Source organism: Cetorhinus maximus, chromosome 7 (assembly GCF_964194155.1).
Source record: "Cetorhinus maximus chromosome 7, sCetMax3.hap1.1, whole genome shotgun sequence".
NCBI classification, from domain to species: Eukaryota; Metazoa; Chordata; class Chondrichthyes; order Lamniformes; family Cetorhinidae; genus Cetorhinus; species Cetorhinus maximus.
Window position 1 is genome coordinate 110,614,280 of NC_135885.1, and position 20,658 is coordinate 110,634,937.

Consider the following 20,658-nt stretch of genomic DNA (forward strand, 5'->3'; position numbering starts at 1 on the left):
CTCAATTCTCAATATTTTCCTCACTAAATGTACACATTTAACCTCAAAGCTCCCTCCATTACTTTGCTAACAGATTTCAGTTTGCCTGGCACAGAACATCCATTGTTTCATTGACCTAAATTTCAAAGTTGTAAGATTTATTGGCATTTATTTCATTTGGTAAGGCCATCTGCTATTTATTGGTATTACCTTACCTCTGGTGGGATGGAGAATCAGTACTTGTAGTTGTTTTTGTGGCACTGGCTCTGTACAAAACAGGATCTATAATCCTCCTTCAACCTGGCCTTCAGGTTTGTCTCTTATCTGATGCACCTGAAGATTTCTGTTTTTCATATAATTTAATTCATTTGAATCTTTCTAGATTTAATTCCAATTATTGAAAGGCATAGAATGTTATGTTTCTAACGAGAGATCACAGACCTGAAACATTAACTGTTTTCTCTCTCCACAGATGCTGCCTGACCTGCTGAGTATTTCCAACATTTTCTGTTTTTATTTAGATTTTCAGCAATATTTTTCTTTTGTATGGAATGTTATGGCACTGAAACAGGTCACTAAGTCCGTCAAGTCTGTGCCAAAGTTTTTTTTTCCATAACAACAACCTAGTAAGTTCTTGGTATTTTGCTTGATTAATATTTATTTTTAAAATAAGTTATGGAAATCAACCACAACATAACATTGCATTTGTATAGCACCTTTAATGTAGTAAAACTTCCCAAAGTGTTTTACAACAGTGTTACAAAACAAAATTTGACTCTGAGCTACATAAGGATATTTTAGGGCAGAGGACCAAAAGCTTAGTCAAAGTTGGTTTTGGGGTGTGTCTTGAAGGAGGAAAGTGAAGTAGAGGAACAGAGAGGTGTAGGGAGGGAATTCTCAGAACTTCAGATCTTAGCAGCAAAAGGAATGCATGTCAATGATAGGATGGTTAAAATCAGGGATGTCCAGGAGGTCAGAATTGGAGCTGCACAGATATCTCAGAGGATTTTAGGGTTGGAGGAGGTTATGGAGATGGGGAAGGGTGAGGACCTGAAAACAAAGATGATAATTTTAAAATTAAGGCATTGCTTAACGAGGACACAAAGTACATCAGCAAGCATAGGGGAGATGGGTGAAAGGGACTTGCTGCAAGTTGGGGTATGGGCAACAGAGTTTTGGATGACCTAAAATTTATCCAGGGTAGAGGGTGGGAAGCCAGCTAGAAGTGTGTTGGGAAAATAAAGTTTAGAGGTAATAAAGGCATCTAGATCCTTGGGGGACATCAGAGGTAACACTGTATAAGTAGGAAAAGACTGAGACAGAGAACTGCACACGCTGTCTACTCTCCCTCACCTCTGCCTTAATTCTTCTTGTTATTAAATTGTACTCTTATTATCGTCTCCCTGATCAGAGGAAACTATCTATTACGACTAACCTTATCGTAATCCTTCATGTTTACAAAGATCTTAGACTCTTAAGTGAAAAAGACGCTAATGTCTCAAGTCTCTCGTCATAACTCTAAACCTCCTATCCCTAATAACATTCCAGTGAATTAACCTTTTTCATTGTTTAATATCGTTCCTGTATCAGGGCATCTAAAATTGAATATAATAGTTCAACAGCAGCCTAAGGTTTTGTACAAATTCAACATTACTTCCTATATTTTGTGTTCTAAAATTCAGACCAAAAGATCAAGGATTCTGCTGTCCTTTTTATGGCATGATCTATTTGTTCTGCTATCTTCTTTGCTCTACGTGTACCAGCACAATAAATTCGACCACTTATGATGTGCTTCCTTCCGCTACTATAACCTCTTAAACATTATTTTTCTCATTTCTTTTGGTTTTCTACATATCTGCCAAGCTCGCGCTTTTATCTCTGTCCCGTGACAGTCCTGCTTCCAATTTGCCCAAACCTCACAATCTGATTGCAAATTCTGATTCTGTTCTGTTTCCAAGTCCAAATGATTTATAACTAAGGATACCATAATACCAACGCACCCGGAGAGGACAGAACCCTACATCATTCGTTTTGTCCAGATGCCAAGGCAAAACTTCAATTTCAATTATAAGTTCGTTCATGCTTGCGAAGAAAACATTGGAGCTGTAATAGTAAAATATCAATGCAAACATAAGCGGAATATCTAATACTTATTCCCTGTCCCAATTCGCGAAATATTCCCGAAGACCTAAGAAGCATATGACGAGAATGGAAAGGCCTATACTGTATGAGTCCCTGTGCAGGGCCTGAACTCACTTCCTCGCCCACAGTGAATGGTAGCCGCTCGCTGGCTTCTCCTCAGCCGCTTTCTCCCTGGCCGGTGAAAGCCTGGACATTATGATTCAATTCGATAAATGTGCTTTGCTTTCATTTTTATCCGCTGGATATTGTTTAACAAGGGGCGCGAAAGCAAGTTTGATCCTGATTGGCGAAACCGGGGTCGCTATCATCGGACAACCAGAGAAGAGAATCAGCTCCGTTGCTAAGCAATGGAATAAATCCGGAAGTGACGTGGGACAAAGGGCGGTTGGTGAACAGAAAGAGTTAACTGGTTAGAGTAGGGGAAGTGACGTGAGACAAAGGGCGGTTGGCGAACAGAAAGAGTTAACTGGTTAGAGTTGGGGAGAGAGAGAGAGAGACAGAAATTAACTAGATTGACTGAGTTAACCAGTTAGAGTGGGGGAGGGGAGAGAGAGAGATTAACGGGTTTAATCAGTTTTGACTGAGCTAACCAGTTAGAGTGGGGGACATAGCTGGAATTGACTGATTTAATCAGCCACAATGTGAAGTTGTGGAGCTATACAGTAAGTTCCATTCTAGCTGTGTTTACATATTGCCATGTACACTAAAGGTTGAAGGAGTGGATGCTGGAAATCTGAAATAAAAACAGAAAATGCCGGGAATACTAAACATGATGTAAGGTCACAACCAGAAACGTTAACCCTGTTTCTCTTTTCTCAGATGCTGCCAGACCCGCTGAGTGTTTCCACTCAGCATTTTCTGCTTTTATTGCGTTAAGTGGTAGCTGGTTCCAGAATTCAATTGTTTTTTTATGATTTCTATGGCAGCCCCAGTTCCTGGAGTGATGAGAATCTGCTGAATGCTGAATAATGAATAAAATCCTTGCTGTGCAAGTAATGTAAATTATCGGCTGTTCTTTCAAAGCAAAATTGATGGAATGGCACAAGGAGCATTAAAATCCAGAGGGGAAAAATTATTATTCTATCAAAACATGCAGAGTCTGTGTCGTCGTCTTCGGCAGTCCCTTGGGTTCGAGGATGACTTGCTTCCACTCCGGTTCTATGGCTTCTGAGATGGCGGATAAATCCAATGCATGATCTGCAGGTTCTTCCACATACTGGGCAGGTGGTTCTTGTAGGGTCCGATAAATGAGGAGGAGTTTGGAGGTTTGTGTGCTGTCCCTGATGCCTTGACTTTGCCTCTGAAGTTTCTTGATGTGCTCAGTGCCTTCCCGAATGAACTTTCACTATTTTGGTCAGTCACAAGGCAGGGACTCCCATCTGTTGTTGGGGATGTTTGACCTCTTCTTTGAAGACATCACTAAAGTGTTTTTGCTGACCTCCTGCGAGTATTTTGCCGTGTCCGAGTTCCGAGTAGAGCAGTTGCTTCCAGGAGTCTGGTGTCAGGCATATGATTAACATGTTCCACCTAGTGGAGCTGATTTTGAGAATGAGTTGATGCTAGATGTATTGGCTTGGGAGAGGATGCTGCTGTTGGACTGCTTTACTTGATAGCAGATTTGGAGGATCTTGTGAAGGCACATAGGAATGCAGGGATCACTGCTGTCCAGTAAACTATGACCTCAGCCATAGATTACTGGGTATCAGTGGGGTTTGAGATCCTGATCCTCAATATTTGTTTCCTCAATCGGCCGTGGGGACAATGATGTTTTGTCATCTATGTTTACCTTTGTTGAGAGGAGTCTTCCATCATATGAAAAATGGTCCACGTTTTCCAGCACCTTGCTGTTGATCTGAATCGATGTGGGGAGGTGTTGTGGTGTGGGAGCTGGTTGGAAGAGGATCTTAGTTTTCAGGGTGTTTAGTGAAAGGCCTATTTTCTCATATGCTTTGGAGACTGAGTCGACTATCATCTGGAGCTAAGTTTTTGAGTGAGCGCGCACACAAGCGCATCTGCACCCTGGAGCCCAATGACTGAAGTGATTTTGGTTTTGGATTGAAGGAGATGAGGGTTCAACAGTTTCCTGTCTGTTCTGTAAATTATCTCTCCACACCTGTGGGTAATATTTTGGAGATGACGTGCAGTATTGCGGCAAGGAAGAAGATTGGTGCAATGACATAGCCATGTTTGACTCCAGTCTTTGAGGCATGGTCTGTGGTGGTTCTGTTGTGAGGATCACAGTTTGCATGTTATCGTGGAGGAGGCAGAGGATGGTGACAAATTTACAGTTTGTACAGATCATAATTGAAAATTATATTTATCCTGATTATATCCTTACACTGCTAGTGATATAAAAGGATTTTAATGTTTTCAGGGTTGAGTTTTTGTACCTGCTGGTTTGGAGGGGTGGTGGATGGCGCTGGAGAAAGGTGGGAACAGTCACCCACCCTCAAGTGTTGTGTTGCCAATTAGGCATACTTAAGGATCTATTAGGGCCACTGTGCTGATGCCAACTCGAATTTTCCATTTGGCTTGCAGGACCCCCATGAAGGTGAAACCCAGCTGAGGATCTCCAGGTGGCAGATCAGGAAACCAGTGTTCCACCTTAAAATTAAGACCTCCATCTGCACCCCCCAACCTCCCAACAGCCTCAATAACCACAGGCTCATGGTTGGGGTCACAGGCCACCCTGTCATTATAGAGTTATGGGTTCCCCATCTACAAGGTCAGCCTGGTAGCCAAGGCCTCTTTCTGTTTTTAAATTTTATAAAAGTTTTTAGAAGGCGTATCCATCTTAAAATGCTTTCTTTCACCTACCTACATCTGCAACTCCCACCTCTGATGGTGGGCCTTCTTTCAGTGCTAGTGGCCCTCCAGCCTTGGGATCCCACCCACCAATTGGTTTTCTCCTTGAAAAACACGTCCAGGGTTCCACAGTTGGCAGTTCTAGTTCCCAGCACCTGGATGGGGGCCCTGGAACAAAAATTCAACCCTATATATTTGAAGCAAATTCAATTGTTTATTTCTCTTTTTGTCAGTTTTTATTAACTTAATGTTCCACAGCTGTTACAATTGAGATCAACTAGGCAGGTCAATTTAATAATGGTTATTGTGTTTCTGCAATTATCTGCCCATGGAACCTTTTATCCTGTAGGTCATGTCATCATTTCTGTAGTAAGAGCATGATTTATATTATACCATTTTAAAAAAAAATGCTTTCAAATGCATCATTTGAAGTTTAGTAGTTAAGTATTATAAAATTTTACCCCATTGGTTTTACTGCTATAAGTGTCTGTAAAAGGTTACTACTATAAGTATCTATAATGGAAAAATATGACATACAGTGCTTTATAAATTTAGTATAATGTAATACTGTAGAATACAAGTGTTATTTTTTTCTTTTTTTGTCTTACAAGAAAAGCTGTGGGGTCTTAAACCTGAACTCAGTGGTTTAAATTGTGCCTGAAAGGCAAAGCTTGGACTCAGTAGAAATCAACAGGTTTGAAAGTTGGTTAATTTGCCCTAATAATTGACTAGATTGATAGATTTTCATCATATGTCATCCAAACAAACATGACAATACATATATTAATATTTCCTTGCAGGAAAACATCCCAAAGTACTTCATAGGATTTACATTGACACTGAACCAAATAAACCAGTTATTAGGAACAGTGATGAAAAGCTTCGAGGTAAGTTTTGAGCAAGTCTTGGAAGGAGAGAGATGAAGAGGTTTAGAGTGAAATTCAGCACTTAGGTGTCAGTGGCAAAAGAGTGGAATTTATGACCAGGAAGGATGGTAATGCTTTTGATCTTCCCAATATTTAGTTGGGGGGGAAAAACATTTCATCCAGAACTGAAGAATGTCAGACAAGTATTCTGACAGTTTAGAGACAGTGTAGGAGTCTAGAGAGGTGGTGGTAAAGTAGATCATGTGAAAACTGACGGTGTTTTCGGATGATGTTGCCCAGGAGCAGTACGTAAATGGGAAATAGGAAGGGGGGTAAATATAGATCCTTGGGAGATACCTGAGATATCTGAGCAAGGAACAGGATCAGTAACCCATTACATGTGATTCTCTGGCTATAATTAGATAAGTAAGTAAGAATGGACAAGTTCCTTGCCCGAAAAGCTGGATGAAAGAGGAAAAGTGTTGGTGAAGAGTGGTGGGGTCAATTGTGCCAAAGGCTTTAAACAGGTAGAGAAGGATGAGGGATAGTTTATGTTTGTTGATCACATGGATGTGATTTATGATTTTGGTAAGATCCATTTTAGTATGGTGGCAGGAGCCAAAACCTGATTTTGATACTAGGTGTAAAAGGTTGTGGAACCAATAGTTCTTTAATCCTTATCCCGTGCTCACTGGTCACCCTGTACAAAAAATCATTCTCAATTATATAGTAAGGCTTAACCCTGACTTTACCTTTTACAAGGTGTTCATTAACCATGCCACTTCAGGTTTCACGTTCAGAAAGGTTGTTAACCTTTTGTGAACCTTCTTCCTCAGTGTTTGACAGAGGAGCTCTACTAGTGGACAGTGGGAATCTTTTCTCTAGCTCCTCAAGTCTCATCCTGCTTCAGCTCTCCTTTAGATTTTTTTCTGCCTTCCCAACCTCTTCAGTCCACAAAAGGAAAGATTTGAGCAAACTCCTCATTTGTCCATTTCTGACATGTGCCTATTTTGGTAATTGATAGGACGATATAGTAGGGATTAAATAATAGCTTCAGTAATTGCCTGACTTTTCCCACCATGCTGTTTGAAGTCACTGGAGTTGTGGAGTAATACCTTACATTCTGCTGCATACCCTGTGTACCGCCTTGGACCGCTGAAGTAACTGGACTGTCAGACTAGATTGGCAGCTACAAAGGTCACAGTTTCACCACAGCAGTCAGCACAGTGGCCTCCTTACTAATTAACTTTATGGGTTTTAAAAGAAAATAATGGATGGCTCCACATAGCTCATGGTTTTCACAAGGTCAATCAAATAACCTTACCTAGGGGCTGGGTTCTGGTTTCCCAGGATAGAGTCCATACAAAGAACAAAGAAAAGTACAGCACAGGAATAGGCTCTTCGGCCCTCCAAGCCTGCGCCGATCATATTGCCCGTCAACTAAAACATTTTGCACTTCCGGGGTCCGTATCCCTCTATTCCCATCCTATTCATGTATTTGTCAAGCTGCCTCTTAAACACCACTATCGTACCTGCTTCCACCACCTCCTCTGGCAGCGAATTCCAGACACTCACTACCCTCTGCGTAAAAAACTTGCCCTGCACATCTCCTCTATAGTTTTCTCCTCTCACCTTAAATCTATGTCCCCTAGTAATTGACTCTTCCATCCTGGGAAAAAGCTTCTGACTATCTACTCTGTCCATGCCACTCATAATTTTGTAAACTTCTATCAAGTCGCCCCTCAATCTCCGTCGCTCTAGTGAGAACAATCCGAGTTTCTCCAACCTCTCCTCATAGCTAATAACCTCCAGACCAGGCAGCATCCTGGTAAACCTCCTCTGCACCCTCTCCAATGCCTCCATATCCTTCTGGTAACGTGGCGACCAGAATTGCATGCAATATTCCAAGTGTGGCCTAACCAAGGTACAGCTGCAGCATGACTTCCCAGCTTTTATACTCAATACCCCTGCCAATGAAGGCAAGCATGCCATATGCCTTCCTGACTACCTTATCCACCTGCGTTGCCACTTTCAGTGACCTGTGGACCTGTTCACCCAGATCCCTCTGCCTGTCAATGCACTTAAGGGTTCTGCCGTTTACTGTATAACTCCTGCCTGTATTAGACCTTCCAAAATGCATTACCTCACATTTGTCCGGATTAAACTCCATCTGCCATTTCTCCACCCAAGTCTCCAACCGATCTATATCTCGTTGTATCTTTTGACGATCCTCTTCACTATCTGCAACTCCTCCAACCTTAGTGTCGTCTGAAAACTTACTAATTAGCCCAGTTACATTTTCCTCCAAATCATTTATGTATGCTACAAACAGCAAAGGTCCCAGCACTGATCCCTGCGGAACTCCACTAGTCACAGCTCTCCATTCAGAAAAGCACCCTTCCACTGCTATCCTCTGTCTTCTATGACCAAACCAATTCTGTATTCATCTTGCCAGCTCACCTCTGATCCCGTGCGACTTTACCTTCTGTACCAGTCTGCCATGAGGGACCTTGTCAAAGGCCTTACTGAAATCCAAGTATATAACATCCACTGCCCTTCCATCTTCGATCATACATTGCCTGATGTTAGGAAACATTGTATGATCTCCTAACAATCAGCAGTAGATGTAGTACACTTGGATCTCCAAAAGGCATTCAATAAGGTGCCACACAAAAGGTTAATTTGCAAGATAAGGGCTCATTCATTTGGGGTGATACATTAGCATGGATGGAGGAGTGGTAACAGAGGCATGGATGAGGGCTTCAGTCGCCGAAGAACTGAGGCAGGGGCAGTGTCGTACAATACTCCAGAGGAGGAAATGGGCAATCATAGTTAAGGTGCAAATTTTTCATTGAAAATTCAATCTTGAGTTCAAATACAACATCAGGTTGTGAACAGTTTGACTTCAGGCACAAGTATAAAAAAGCAACAAATAGGAGTAGGCCATGTGGCCTCTCAAGCCTGCTCTGCCATTACAATAGTATTATGGCTGATAATCTATCTCAACTCCGTTTTCTTGCACAATCCCTATATTGCTCTAATTCCTTTGGGCCAGGATTTTACGGCCCTTCTTGCCCAGTGGTATATTACGGTCCTATCAAACTGAATGGAGAATCAAATGGCTCGCCACGTCCACTGTGGGGGGAACACACGCGGTGGGGCTATAAAATCCTGGCCTTGAAGTCCAAAAATCTGTTGTTCAACCTTGAAGTTATTCAACAATTGAGCATCCACAGCCCCCTAGAGTAGTGAATTCCAAAGACTCACATTCCTCTGAGTGAAGAAATTTCTCCTCATGTTAGTTCAAAATGACTGAGCATTTATCCTGAGACTATACCCCCTTGTCCTAGACTCTTCAGCCAGAGGAAGCAGTCTTTCAGCATCTACTCTGTCATACTCTCTCAGAATCTTATATTTTAATGAGATCACCTCCCATCCTTACTCCAAGAGTATGGGCACATTCTACTTGATTTCTCCTCGTAGGGCAGCCCTCGTCTCAGGAATCAGTCTACTGAATCTTTGCACCCCCTCAAGGTAAGTTGACCCTTACTTAGGCACAGACATCAAAACTGTACGTACTACTTGAGGTGTGACCTGGCTCTCGTCCTGTCCAAGTGTAGCAAGATTTCCTTACTCACAAACTGAAACCATTGGACTTTATAAATAGGTTGGTACAACAAGCAATTGTGTTTCATCTACAACGAAATGCAAATTCCTCTGAACCACTGGCATTTAAAAAATATTGGCTCAGATCTCCCAATCTCCAGGGGCTTGTACCTGGGAGGTACTCTAGAAGATATGCTAGCAAACACCCCCCCCCCCCCCCCCCGCCCTCCCCACTGACCCATGCATGGACAATTGCCAATGGCAATTACCCTGCACAAGGAACCATCCAATACTCTGATTTAAATCACAGACTTCAGATGATTCTGATTGTCTTATCAGGATGGTTGCCCAGTAAAGGTCGAAGAATTAAAACCACTTCTAACTCCTGAGCAACTATAGTACTGACCCTCCCCCAACCACCACAGGATTCCATGGCCAACCCCTACCCCCTACCCGAAACCCCCCGAGACTAATCTCAACTGCCCCCTATCCCCACTGGATCCCTCTGACCCCTAGACTACTCCTCCCACCACGCACCCCCCCTGCACCACCCTGACTGACCACCTGACCCCTCCCACCCCATTGACCACCCGACCCTCCCCGATGCATCCTGCCTTTCGCCCTCAGTGACCACCCAATCCCCCAACCCACTAGCCTTGCACACTTAGCTTTTCCTTGGCTTCTCAAAGTGTCTAGTACCTTTAAACTTAATTGCTTTATAACACAAAGTGCTTCCTTTCATACTGTTCTGCTGCCCTGCACTGAGGACCTCTGGAACCTGCTGAACTACACTTTTCTCACCCAGCATGAGTCGGAAGGTCAGGTGAGGAAGGTGCAGCTCCCGACTTACGTAGGAAAAAAAGGAGTGGAGTCACTATCCGGCTGTGATTACCACTCCTCAGAAGTTTTGGCCCATTATGTTTTTATATTCTTTCTACCAAAGTGAGTAACCTTACATTTCCCAAAATTATACTCCCAACCATCTTCATCTGCTTCATCAATGACCTTCCATCATAAGGTCGGAAGTGGAGATGTTCACTGATGATTGCACAATGTTCAGCACCATTTGCTCAGATACTGAAGCAGTCCATGTCCAAATGCAGCTGGAGAATATCCAGGCTTGGGCTGACAAGTGGCAAGTAACATTCGCACCACACAAGTGCCAGGCAATGACCATCTTCATCAAGATAGAATCTGATCATCGCCCCTTGACACTCAATGGCATTACCATCACTGAATCTCCTACTATCAACAATCTGGAGGTTACCATTGACCAGAAACTGAACTGGACTAGCCATATTAATACTATGGCTACAAGACCAGGTCAGAGGCTAGGAATCCTGTGGCGAGTAACTCACCTCCTGACTCTTCAAAGCCTGTCCACCATCTACAAAGCTCAAGTCAGGAGTGTGATGGAATGGATGAGTGCAGCTCCAAGAAAACTCAAGAAGCTTGACATCATGCAGGACCAAGCCGCCCGATTGAACGGCACCCCATCCACAAACATTCACTCCCTCCACCGCCGACGCACAATGGCAGCAGTGTGCAGCATCTACAAGATGCACTGCAAGGAACTTGCCAAGCCTCTTTAGACAGCACCTTCCAAACCCACAGCCGCTACCATCTAGATGGATAAGGGCAGCACACACATGGGAACACCACCACCTGGAAGACCCCTCCAAGGCACTCACCATCCTGCCTTGGAAGTATATTGCCGTTACTTCACTGTTGCTGGATCAGAATCCTGGAACTCGTTTCCTAACAGTAATGTTGGTGTACCTACACCACATGGTCTGCAGCAGTTCAAGAAGGTAGCTCACCACCATCTTCTCAAGGGTAATTAGGGGTGGGCAATAAATGCTGGCCTAGCCAACAACGCCGCACCCCATGAACCAATAAAAAAAAACTTCATGTGACCCCTCCCTGTCCACTCATTTTTATCTATCCATCGCCCCTTTGCAGACTCTGTCTTCTTTACAGCTTGCTTCCACCGAGCTATATATTAGCAAACTTGAATACGTTATAGTTGGTCCCTTCATCTAAGTCATTTATATAGATTGTCAATAGCTGAAACTTGAGCACAGATCCTTGTCTCACCCCACTATTAACAGGTTGCCAATTTGAAAATGTCCTGTTTATTCCTACTTTCTATCCTTTAACCAAGCCTCCATCCATGCTAATCCCATGAGCCCTTATCTTGTGTAACAGCCTTTTGTATGTCATTTTATGAAATACCTTTTGAAAACCAAGTTATACGACATCTACTGGTTCCCCTTTATCTACCTTTTAGTCACATCCTTAAAAAACTTGATACATTTGCTAACCCAATTTCCCTTTCATAAAACTGTGTTGATTGACTGTACCTCATCATATTATGGGCAGGATTTTTACCTCGCCAATTAATGGCCAGCCAGCGTGAAACGTGCGCTGGGAGCCTCACCGCTGTCGGGGTGGGGGTGGGAGGAGCACGAGCGCTGAAATGTGTGCATGGGTGGGGGTGCACGCAGTGAAAGTTCCCTGAAGGCACAGAGCTGCCTCAGGGACCTGAAGATGTTTAACATTAAAAATAAAGAATTAAAAAATAAGGAAAACATGACTCTGTCACAGGAGCAGGGACATGTTAAAAATGAGTTTTAAAAGTTTTTTTTTAAATCACTGGTTGAAACCTCATCCCACCCATTGGTGAGGTTTCACAAAAAATGCAAAGGCCGCTTGGTCTATTCACACACCTGCCAACTGAATGGCTGGATGGGCAGCGAAAAATTCGATTTAATTAATTGAGCGCATTAATAGGCACACTGCCGCCTCTCGCGCTCACCTGCCGAGTGAAATGTCGCGATGATGTTGGGACGCTTGCCTGACGTCATCACACACTATTTTACTCTTGTTTAGGTTGGGCACACACCCGCCTGATGAGGGAAAAATTCTGCCCTATGATTTTCTCGATTATCATGTTGTCACTTCCTTTAAAATGGATTCCAGCATTTTCCCTGTGACCATAAGAAGGGGATTGGAACTGGAGCTGTTTACAATGTCTAGGAATTACTTGGAAGTGGGGACAGAAGCAAAATTAAATTTGAGGATGACAACAAATTGGGAAGTGGTGCAATTGGAAACAGTCTGATCAAATACAGAAGGAACTAAATAGATTGGGAAGCTGGGCTCATGTGTATCAGTTAATGTGGACAAATGTAAATTAACGAGAAAGGTGGGGGATAAAAAAGCAATCATACAAAGCATGATAGAGGAAAGGGATTTGGGGATTCTGTTGGATAGATTGATAAAGTCAGCAGCACAATGGGGACAGAGAGAGCAAGTGTGATCTTTGGCTGTATTAACAACTTGAATGGAGCACAAATCTTAGGAAGCGATTGTGAATTTGTACATAATGCTTGTCTGACCCCACCTGGAATACTGTGTTGTAGACATTAAGCTTTGAAAGTTGTTTTAAAACTTTTCAAAGTGAAATCAGTAGCCAGATTCACATTAAATAATTAATAACTGTGGATTCATGTAAGAGAACTTATGTAAGATTTTTCAGTGAGCCAAATCTAGATATCATTCACTCATTCCTAGGCATAGTCTGGATGTTAAACCTCAGGGAGTTCCTTAACAAGAAGTTGCAATATGCCTTGATAAACAATTGTCAGGTACCTATCCTAGTGTTCTGAGGGGGTACGGTTATGGTCCTCCATATTATGCAAAAGACATACAGGTATTGGGGATCTTCCCCAATCTTGCAGGGATGGACAGCAAAATTAACAGCTCTGGTAGGCATCTGATCAATGAAGGGAGGCTGCAAAATCTGGAAACCTTTACACCAAAGAGAAATTTCTGTGATCATCTTATTCAAATATTCAAGATCCTAAAGAGTTCAGACACAATAATTGTCAATAGAATCACATCTCTGCTGCCTTATTGCCTCCAAGTTTCTGGAGCCTACCCAAGGAATTGAGTTGGACCTGGGCTTGTATTTGGAGCTGGGCTAGCTTTTGTAATAGATGCAGGCATGCTACTCTGCTACAAAAGGAAACAGAGATTGTTGCTTGCCTTACTGTACAATTTCATGTTCCTATTCCCATGTGGCACCTAGATGCAGTCCTTCCACCAAGTTGACATTAAGGCTTGTCCTGATATCCTCCTCAGTGCTAAGCTGATGTTAACACAATGTGTATTTATTCAACTCCAGGACTGTTTCCACCTTTGCATTGAATATACAGCACAGATAGAGGCCATTTGAACGAACCAGCCAATGCCAGCTGGCATTAATACTCCACTCGAATCACCTCCCACCTCATCTAAATCCATCATCTTAACCCTCTTTTCCTTTCTCCCTCTTTTGCTTGTCTAGCTTCCCCATAAATGCATCTATACTATTTATTTCAGCCACTCCTTATAGTAGTGAGTTTCACATTCTCACCAGTGTTTGGATAAATAAGTTTCTTCTGAATTCCCTATTAGATTTCTTGGTGACTACCGCACATTGATGGCCTCTCCCTGACAAGTGGAAACATTCTCTCTGTATCCACTCTATCAAAACCATTCATAATTTAAATTTTTTAGGTCACCCCTCAGCCCTAGTTGTAAAGTTTAGGGAAAGAGTCAAATTAGTCAATTTTGCAACATAGATCTAAGGTATAATAAATATCAATCAAATCTTCTGTCCAAGTTTATCCCATTATAATTAGGAATGATTGATCATGCAAGAAGCAGAAAACATTGCAAGGAGAGAGAAAGCTGAATTAACATAGGAGAAGATCAATTTTGACCCACTGGTCTAACCGTTCCTTGAAGACAGAAATTATATGCCATAGTCTTAAATGAAGTGCACGTCTTTTCTATCAGTTGTTTGGTTATTTTTAAGGACCTTTAAGGTCTGTTTCTATTGCTTTTTCAGAAACCCAAGCTTTTCCAACTTTGAATTTTTCAGTTTTTGATACTAAATTTAATGAAAAATTAGAGCTCAAAAAACAGGCTAAACTGAACAAAGTCTGTTTTCTATTTTGAGCATTACTAAAATGCAGTAAAAGAGTAAAAATGTTGCAATATAATGTCACTTTACACAATTATTTTAGCAGCAAAGTACATTTAAAGTACATGATTGAAATGTGCACTGAAAAGTGCTGACTACTAAAATGTATGTTTAAATTAGCAGATATCATCATAAGTATTGTGAAGCACAAATATTTTAAAAGCCTGACTGAAATATGAAAGTTGATCCAAAAAATTTATTTTGCAGTATGTGCAATGAGCACTGCATAATGATCACTGTATGTGATGTATCCATTTTGTTAAGCAAGCTTTTCGCAAAAGGTCAAGGCTCAGCAGATATACTTTTTACACATTTCGCTTTATAGTACAAAAAACTCTTACACCCCTATATACTCTATTATTTCTTAATTGCGTTTCTTATAAGTTAGCAGTCTCCATTGTGTTTTGAATCCAAATTATATTGGATCCCATGCATATTTTGTAAGTGACCAAAAAATAACATTATATTGCAGGTATTTTACAAATTACTACAGGGCTGTTATTACTTTAGTAGGATGCTGATTTCATTTTGTGCTACTCGATGTTTCTGCCTTTGTTGAGCTCATTTTGATTCCACCTGTATTGAGATCATAGCGCACAAATTCTAATGTAGTTGAATTTAGTGTTCCTTCTTCATAGTGGTGATTAATATTGGATGCTTATTTTCTTCCATGCATTGCTTAGTTGTTTAATTTTCTGTTGCTCTGTTCTGTGTCGGACTGTAATTTTATTGTATTTAATTGGTCCTGTTCCTTTACTGTTGCAGTGGTTTGTCGCTGATCGTGTCCTTCTTGGTTACCATGACAATAGGAGGGACATCCTGTCAGATTGACGAACAGCACAAAGGAGGAGAGGGATGTCAGATTGAGATACCTGCTGCAGATATTTGTACCCTTGGCAGTCTCATCAGGTAATCGCTACGAAAGAGGATTTTCATAACAACATGGGAAGGAAATTCAGATATGTAAAACACCAGGAAGTGTGCCGTTAACTCGGTTGCATATAAGTGAGTGATGATTAGCATATTTCAGCTGCAAATTATGCCTGTAATGTTTTGGGTTTTAATTTTAGCAATATTTGAATGAATTTATATTTATTGCAAGGTCAAAATGTAAAGGCTCAAAGCAAAGCTTTTTTAAAAAAAAATTAATCGATCAATAACAACCATTCATTTTCTCTGATCCTTTTCTTATTTCAAGTTCTAGGATGTGGTTGAATGGGATATCGGCAGTACATTTTTCTCATAATCCGCTTGCAGACAGCACCCCGTTGCCGTCAGCATTAACAGCAGGTGTGCGCGGAGGTCAACTTCCTCTCTTCAAATTCAAAAATCGTCATGAAACTGTCAACTGGAGACGAATTAGTGCCATTGATGTGGACAGAGTGGCCAACGAATTGGATTTTGTCACTTTGCAGGAAAATATAATGAATATCACCTTTTGCAACATGGATGCTGAAAAATGCCCTTATTGCCAAAACCAGCTAGATCCCACCCTACTGAAAATATTCAGATTAGCACAGTTTACCATCGAGTATCTTCTTCATTCTCAGGACTACCTTACATCTAATTTGCAGATGTTTGAAGAAAAATTGCAAGCATCAGAATTTGGAAAAGAGCAAATTAAAAAGGAGCTTCGCAAATTGGCTGATGAGATGAAGTCTCAGAAAGACGAATGTAAACGCAGGAAGCAGATAATTTCTACTCAACAGATGATGATCCAGTCCGGTGCTAATAATTATTATAAGGTATGAAATGTGTAAGAAACTGAATTCAGTTAATTTAAAATCATAAAGGTTTTCATTGTTACAAGCTAGAAACACAAACTTATGTTAATGAGGTTTTGAAATTTAAGCTGTGACACAAAAATAACGTAAATGCAAAGGTTAAACCTTAAATTTGAAACATAATCATCTTTTAATATAGCTCAGCATTATTATACTAGCACCATTTGTGCGAGGAGAGGTTGACCAGATGGTTTCTGGATATTTCCTTTCCCCTTTTAAATGATAAAAGCAATGACCAGCATTTAGTCTGTAATCCTTTCTGTCTGTTTTCTTTATATACTAATAATTACGCTATCTTGTTCTTCTTGCTTGTAGAAAAACACAGACTTTAGCATTTTTATATTGGTATATATGTATTTGATCACTGAAATTGGCTATATTACATTGTATGTACACACACATTCTTTTCGCTTAAAAGATGATTTTGCTTTACCATTCACAAAAAGAAATATAAGTGAGTTGAGTGGCGGACACTTCTTTTACCTATGGGATTCAGACAAAGCTAAAAAGATGTCTAATCTCCTAAATGGTGCAGGTCCACAAAAGATAACCTTTCAAAAATGACCCCTTACTCACAGGCACAATAAGTTTGCTGATATAGAACTAGAAATGCCAAAAAGGTATCTTCTGGTATTGGCATTATGGCACATAGGACACAAACAGTCAGAGAGAAATAGAAGAGCAGATATGTAGGCAAATTTCAGAGAAGTGTAAAAATAATCGGGTAGTAATAGTGTGGGGTTTCAACTTCCCCAACATTAACTGGGTTAAAGCAAAAAGATAAAAGCAAAATACTGCGGATGCTGGAAATGTGAAACAAAAACAAAAATAGTTGGAAAAACCCAGCAGGTCTGACAGCATCTGCGGAGAGGAATACAGTTTAACGTTTCTGGGTTAACTGGGTTAGTCATAGTGTGATGGGTTTAGAGGGAGCGGATTTCTTCAAATACATCCAGGAGAGCATTTTAAACCAGTACGTAGGAGGCCCTACAAGACAGGGGGTGGTCCTGGATTTAATTTTAGGGAATGAAGCTAGGCAAGTGGTAGGGGTATCAGTGGGGGAGCATTTTGCAGATAGTGATCATAACACCATTAGATTCAAGGTTGTTATGGAAAAGGACAAGGATGGGCCAGAAATCAGAGTTCTAAATTGGGGGAAGGCCGATTTTAATAAGATTAGATATGATTTGGCCAGGGTGGACTGGGAGCAGCTATTAGGTAAATCTGCATCAGAGCAGTGGGACTCGTTCAAGAAGGAAATAGGGAGAGCACAAGGCCAACATATTCCAGGAAAGACAAAGGGTGGGACCAACAAATCCAGGGAACCCTGGGTATCGAGGGATATGCAGGATTGGATGAAGAGAAAAAGGGAGGCTTATGGCAGATACCGAGGGCTCAAAACAACGGAAGCCCTAGAGGAGTATAGAAATGTGTAGGGTGGAACTTAAAAAGGAAATTGGGAGAGCAAAAAGGGGGCATGAAAAAACATTGGCAGGTACAATAAATGAAAATCCAAAGTTATTTTACAAGTACAATAAGAGTAAGAGTAGGGCCCATTAAGGACCATAGTGGTAATTTGTGTGTGGAGTCGGAAGACGTAGGTAGGGTTCTAAATGAATACTTTGTGTCGGTGTTCATAAGTGAGAGAGATGATGTGGGTATGGAAATCAGGCAGAAGGACTGTGACATAATTAAATAAATTAGCATAGAAAGGGAGGAGGTTCTAAGTGGTCTTGCAGGCTTAAAAGTAGATAAATCTCCAGGCCCGGATGAAATGGTACCACAGGCTGTTGAGTGAGGCACGGGAGGAGATAGCAGGGGTGCTGCTAATATTTTTCAATACCTCTCTGGCCACAGGAGAGCTGCCAGAGGACTGGAGGACAGCCAATGTGGTACCGTTATTCAAGAAGGGATAAACCAGGGAACTACAGGCCAGTCAGTCTAACCTCAGTGGTGGGGAAACTATTGGAAGCAATTCTGAGGGACACAATTAATCTACATTTGGAGAGGCAGGGATTAATCAAGGACAGTCAGCATGGTTTTGTTAAAGGGAGGTCATGTCTGACCAATTTGATTGAATTTTTTGAAGAGGTGACAGGGTGTTTAGATGAGGTCAATGCGTTTGACGTAGTCTACTTGGACTTCAGCAAGGCTTTTGATAAGTTCCCACGTAGGAGACTGATAACAAAGGTAAGAGCCCATGGGATCCAAGGCAATTTGGCAGATTGGATCCAGAATTGGCTGAGTGGCAGGAAGGAGAGGGTGATGTCGAGGGGTGTTTTTGTGACTGGATGCCTGTGTCCAATGGGGTTCCACAGGGATTGGTGTTGGATCCCTTGCTGTTTATGGTATATATAAACAATTTAGACTTGAACGTAGGAGGGTTGATCAGTAAATTGGCGGATGACACGAAAATTGGTGGTGTGGTAAATAGTAAGGAGGATAGTCTTAGATTACAGGAGGATATAGGTGGGCTGGTCAGATGGGCTGATCAGTGACAAATAGAATTTAATCTGGATAAGTGTGAGGTGATGCACTTGGGCAGGACAAACAAGGCACAGGAATACACGATGAATGGTAGGACCCTGGGAAGTGCCGAGGATCAGAGGGACCCTGGTGTGTAAGGCCAGCGGCGCTTAAGGTAGCAGGACAGGTAGATAAAGTGGTTAAGAAGGCATATGGGATACTTGCCTTTATTAGCCAAGGCATAGAACATAAGAGCAGGAAGATTATGCTCGAACTGTATAAACTGCTGGTTAGGCCGCAGCAAGAGTATTGCGTACAGTTCTGGAATCTGCATTTTTGGAAGGATGTGATTGCACTAGAGAGAGTGCAGAGGAGATTTACCAGGATGTTGCCTGTGCTGGAAAGTTTTCATTATGAGTAGAGATTGGGTTATTTTCCCTGGAGCAGAGGAGATTGCGGGGGGACATGATTGAGGTGTATAAAATTAAGAGGGGCATAGATTTAAGGTAAGGGGCAGAAGGCTTAGAGGGGATGTGAAGAAGAATATTTTCACCTGGAGGCTGGTGGGAATCTGGAACTCTCTGCCTGAAAGGGCGGTAGAGGCAGAAACCCTCATAACATTTAAGAAGTATATGGATGTGCACTTGCGATGCCATGGCATGCAAGGCTATGGGCCTAGTGCTGGAAAATGGGATTAGAATAGTTAGGTACTTGTTTGACTGGTGCAGACTTGATGGGCCGAAGGGCCTTTTTCTGTGGTGTAGACCTCTATGACTCTGTGACATATTGCTAGTGCCGAATTGAAGAAGCTTGCATCATCTACAATAACCTGCAATGTGCAGGTAATTCTCGAATCAGGATTGAAAGCCAGGATTTAATTGATCAGCCTCAATTTCCAATGGAAGGGTGAACAGCAGACCTGAGAAAAGAATTATCAGAAGGACTCGAGGACTATTTTATCTAAAATGAATTCATCCCACATCCTGATTGGATGAGACTTTGCTATTTAGGTGGAGCTGATCCTGAAAAACAACTTGTACTTACATATGCCTTTAACAGAATGGAACATCTCAGGGCACTTCACAGTGTATGAAATTTAAAAAAAAAAATCCCCATAGACCTTTGTTAATCTCCCACTGTATAGCAATACAACAAAGAATATACTAAAGAATTGGTACTTTGAAATCTGAATTGAACAATTGGTAGCAGATGAGGGTTCGTGAGTAATTCATTAATTCTCACAAACCTTTCATCAAGGACAATGAATCAAAAAATATTGCATGCTACCAAGAACTGTTATAGATTCAGAGTTTTTATTGTTTTAAAAAGCTATATTACTCTAAGTAAAATGAAATACTGTAACCTAACAAAAATTTATAGGGTTTTATCTTGCTTCTGTTGACCTTAATTAATTTGATTCGTGGCTTTAGTCTGAGATATCTGATAGTCCAGGAAGATAATGAGGGTATGAGATCCATACAGTTTGCAATAGTGAAAAGTATTCGCTGTTTGCTCTCCAGTCTGCTATTGTGGATTACTTTATGTATAAAGTCACAGTTTCGTGGGCTTGCATATGAATTGAAGAATGCCTCTGCAATAGTCAAAGACTGTCAATGCAAATCAGATTTACAGATTTACAATTGGAAGCCAAGAATAATCAAGACAGCAATTAAACCACTTTTCAGGATGTACCCAAAGAACCGTCGAGACAATTGCAAAAGCTGTGAAAAATGTACACACAGTTCATAACATATGATTAAACATTAAGTACATCTAACTTATAGTTATTTGGTAATATAAAACTTGCTGAAAAAAGAGACAGACTATCAAAGCTTTTCATTTTGCAAACATTAAGTACATCTAACTTATAGTTATTTGGTAATACAAAACTTGCTGAAAAAAGAGACAGACTATCAAAGCTTTTCATTTTGCAATCATCAGGACGGCTACGCAAGATAAACCAACAGTCAAGGGAAAC

The 20,658-nt window shown here is 41.3% G+C and overlaps 1 protein-coding gene across 1 annotated transcript in view; it reads left to right on the top strand.

Moving 5' to 3' along the window:
• The first annotated feature begins 2,538 nt into the window (after positions 1–2,538).
• LOC144682978 (cilium assembly protein DZIP1-like) overlaps positions 2,539–20,658 on the top strand; it is a 138,693-nt gene continuing 120,573 nt past the window's right edge. Inside the window, exons 1-3 of the mRNA XM_078545911.1 lie at positions 2,539–2,895; positions 15,196–15,339; positions 15,629–16,175. Of these exons, the coding sequence (XP_078402037.1) occupies positions 2,873–2,895; positions 15,196–15,339; positions 15,629–16,175 (714 nt within the window). The 5' untranslated portion in view covers positions 2,539–2,872. The remainder of the gene's footprint in view (positions 2,896–15,195; positions 15,340–15,628; positions 16,176–20,658) is intronic.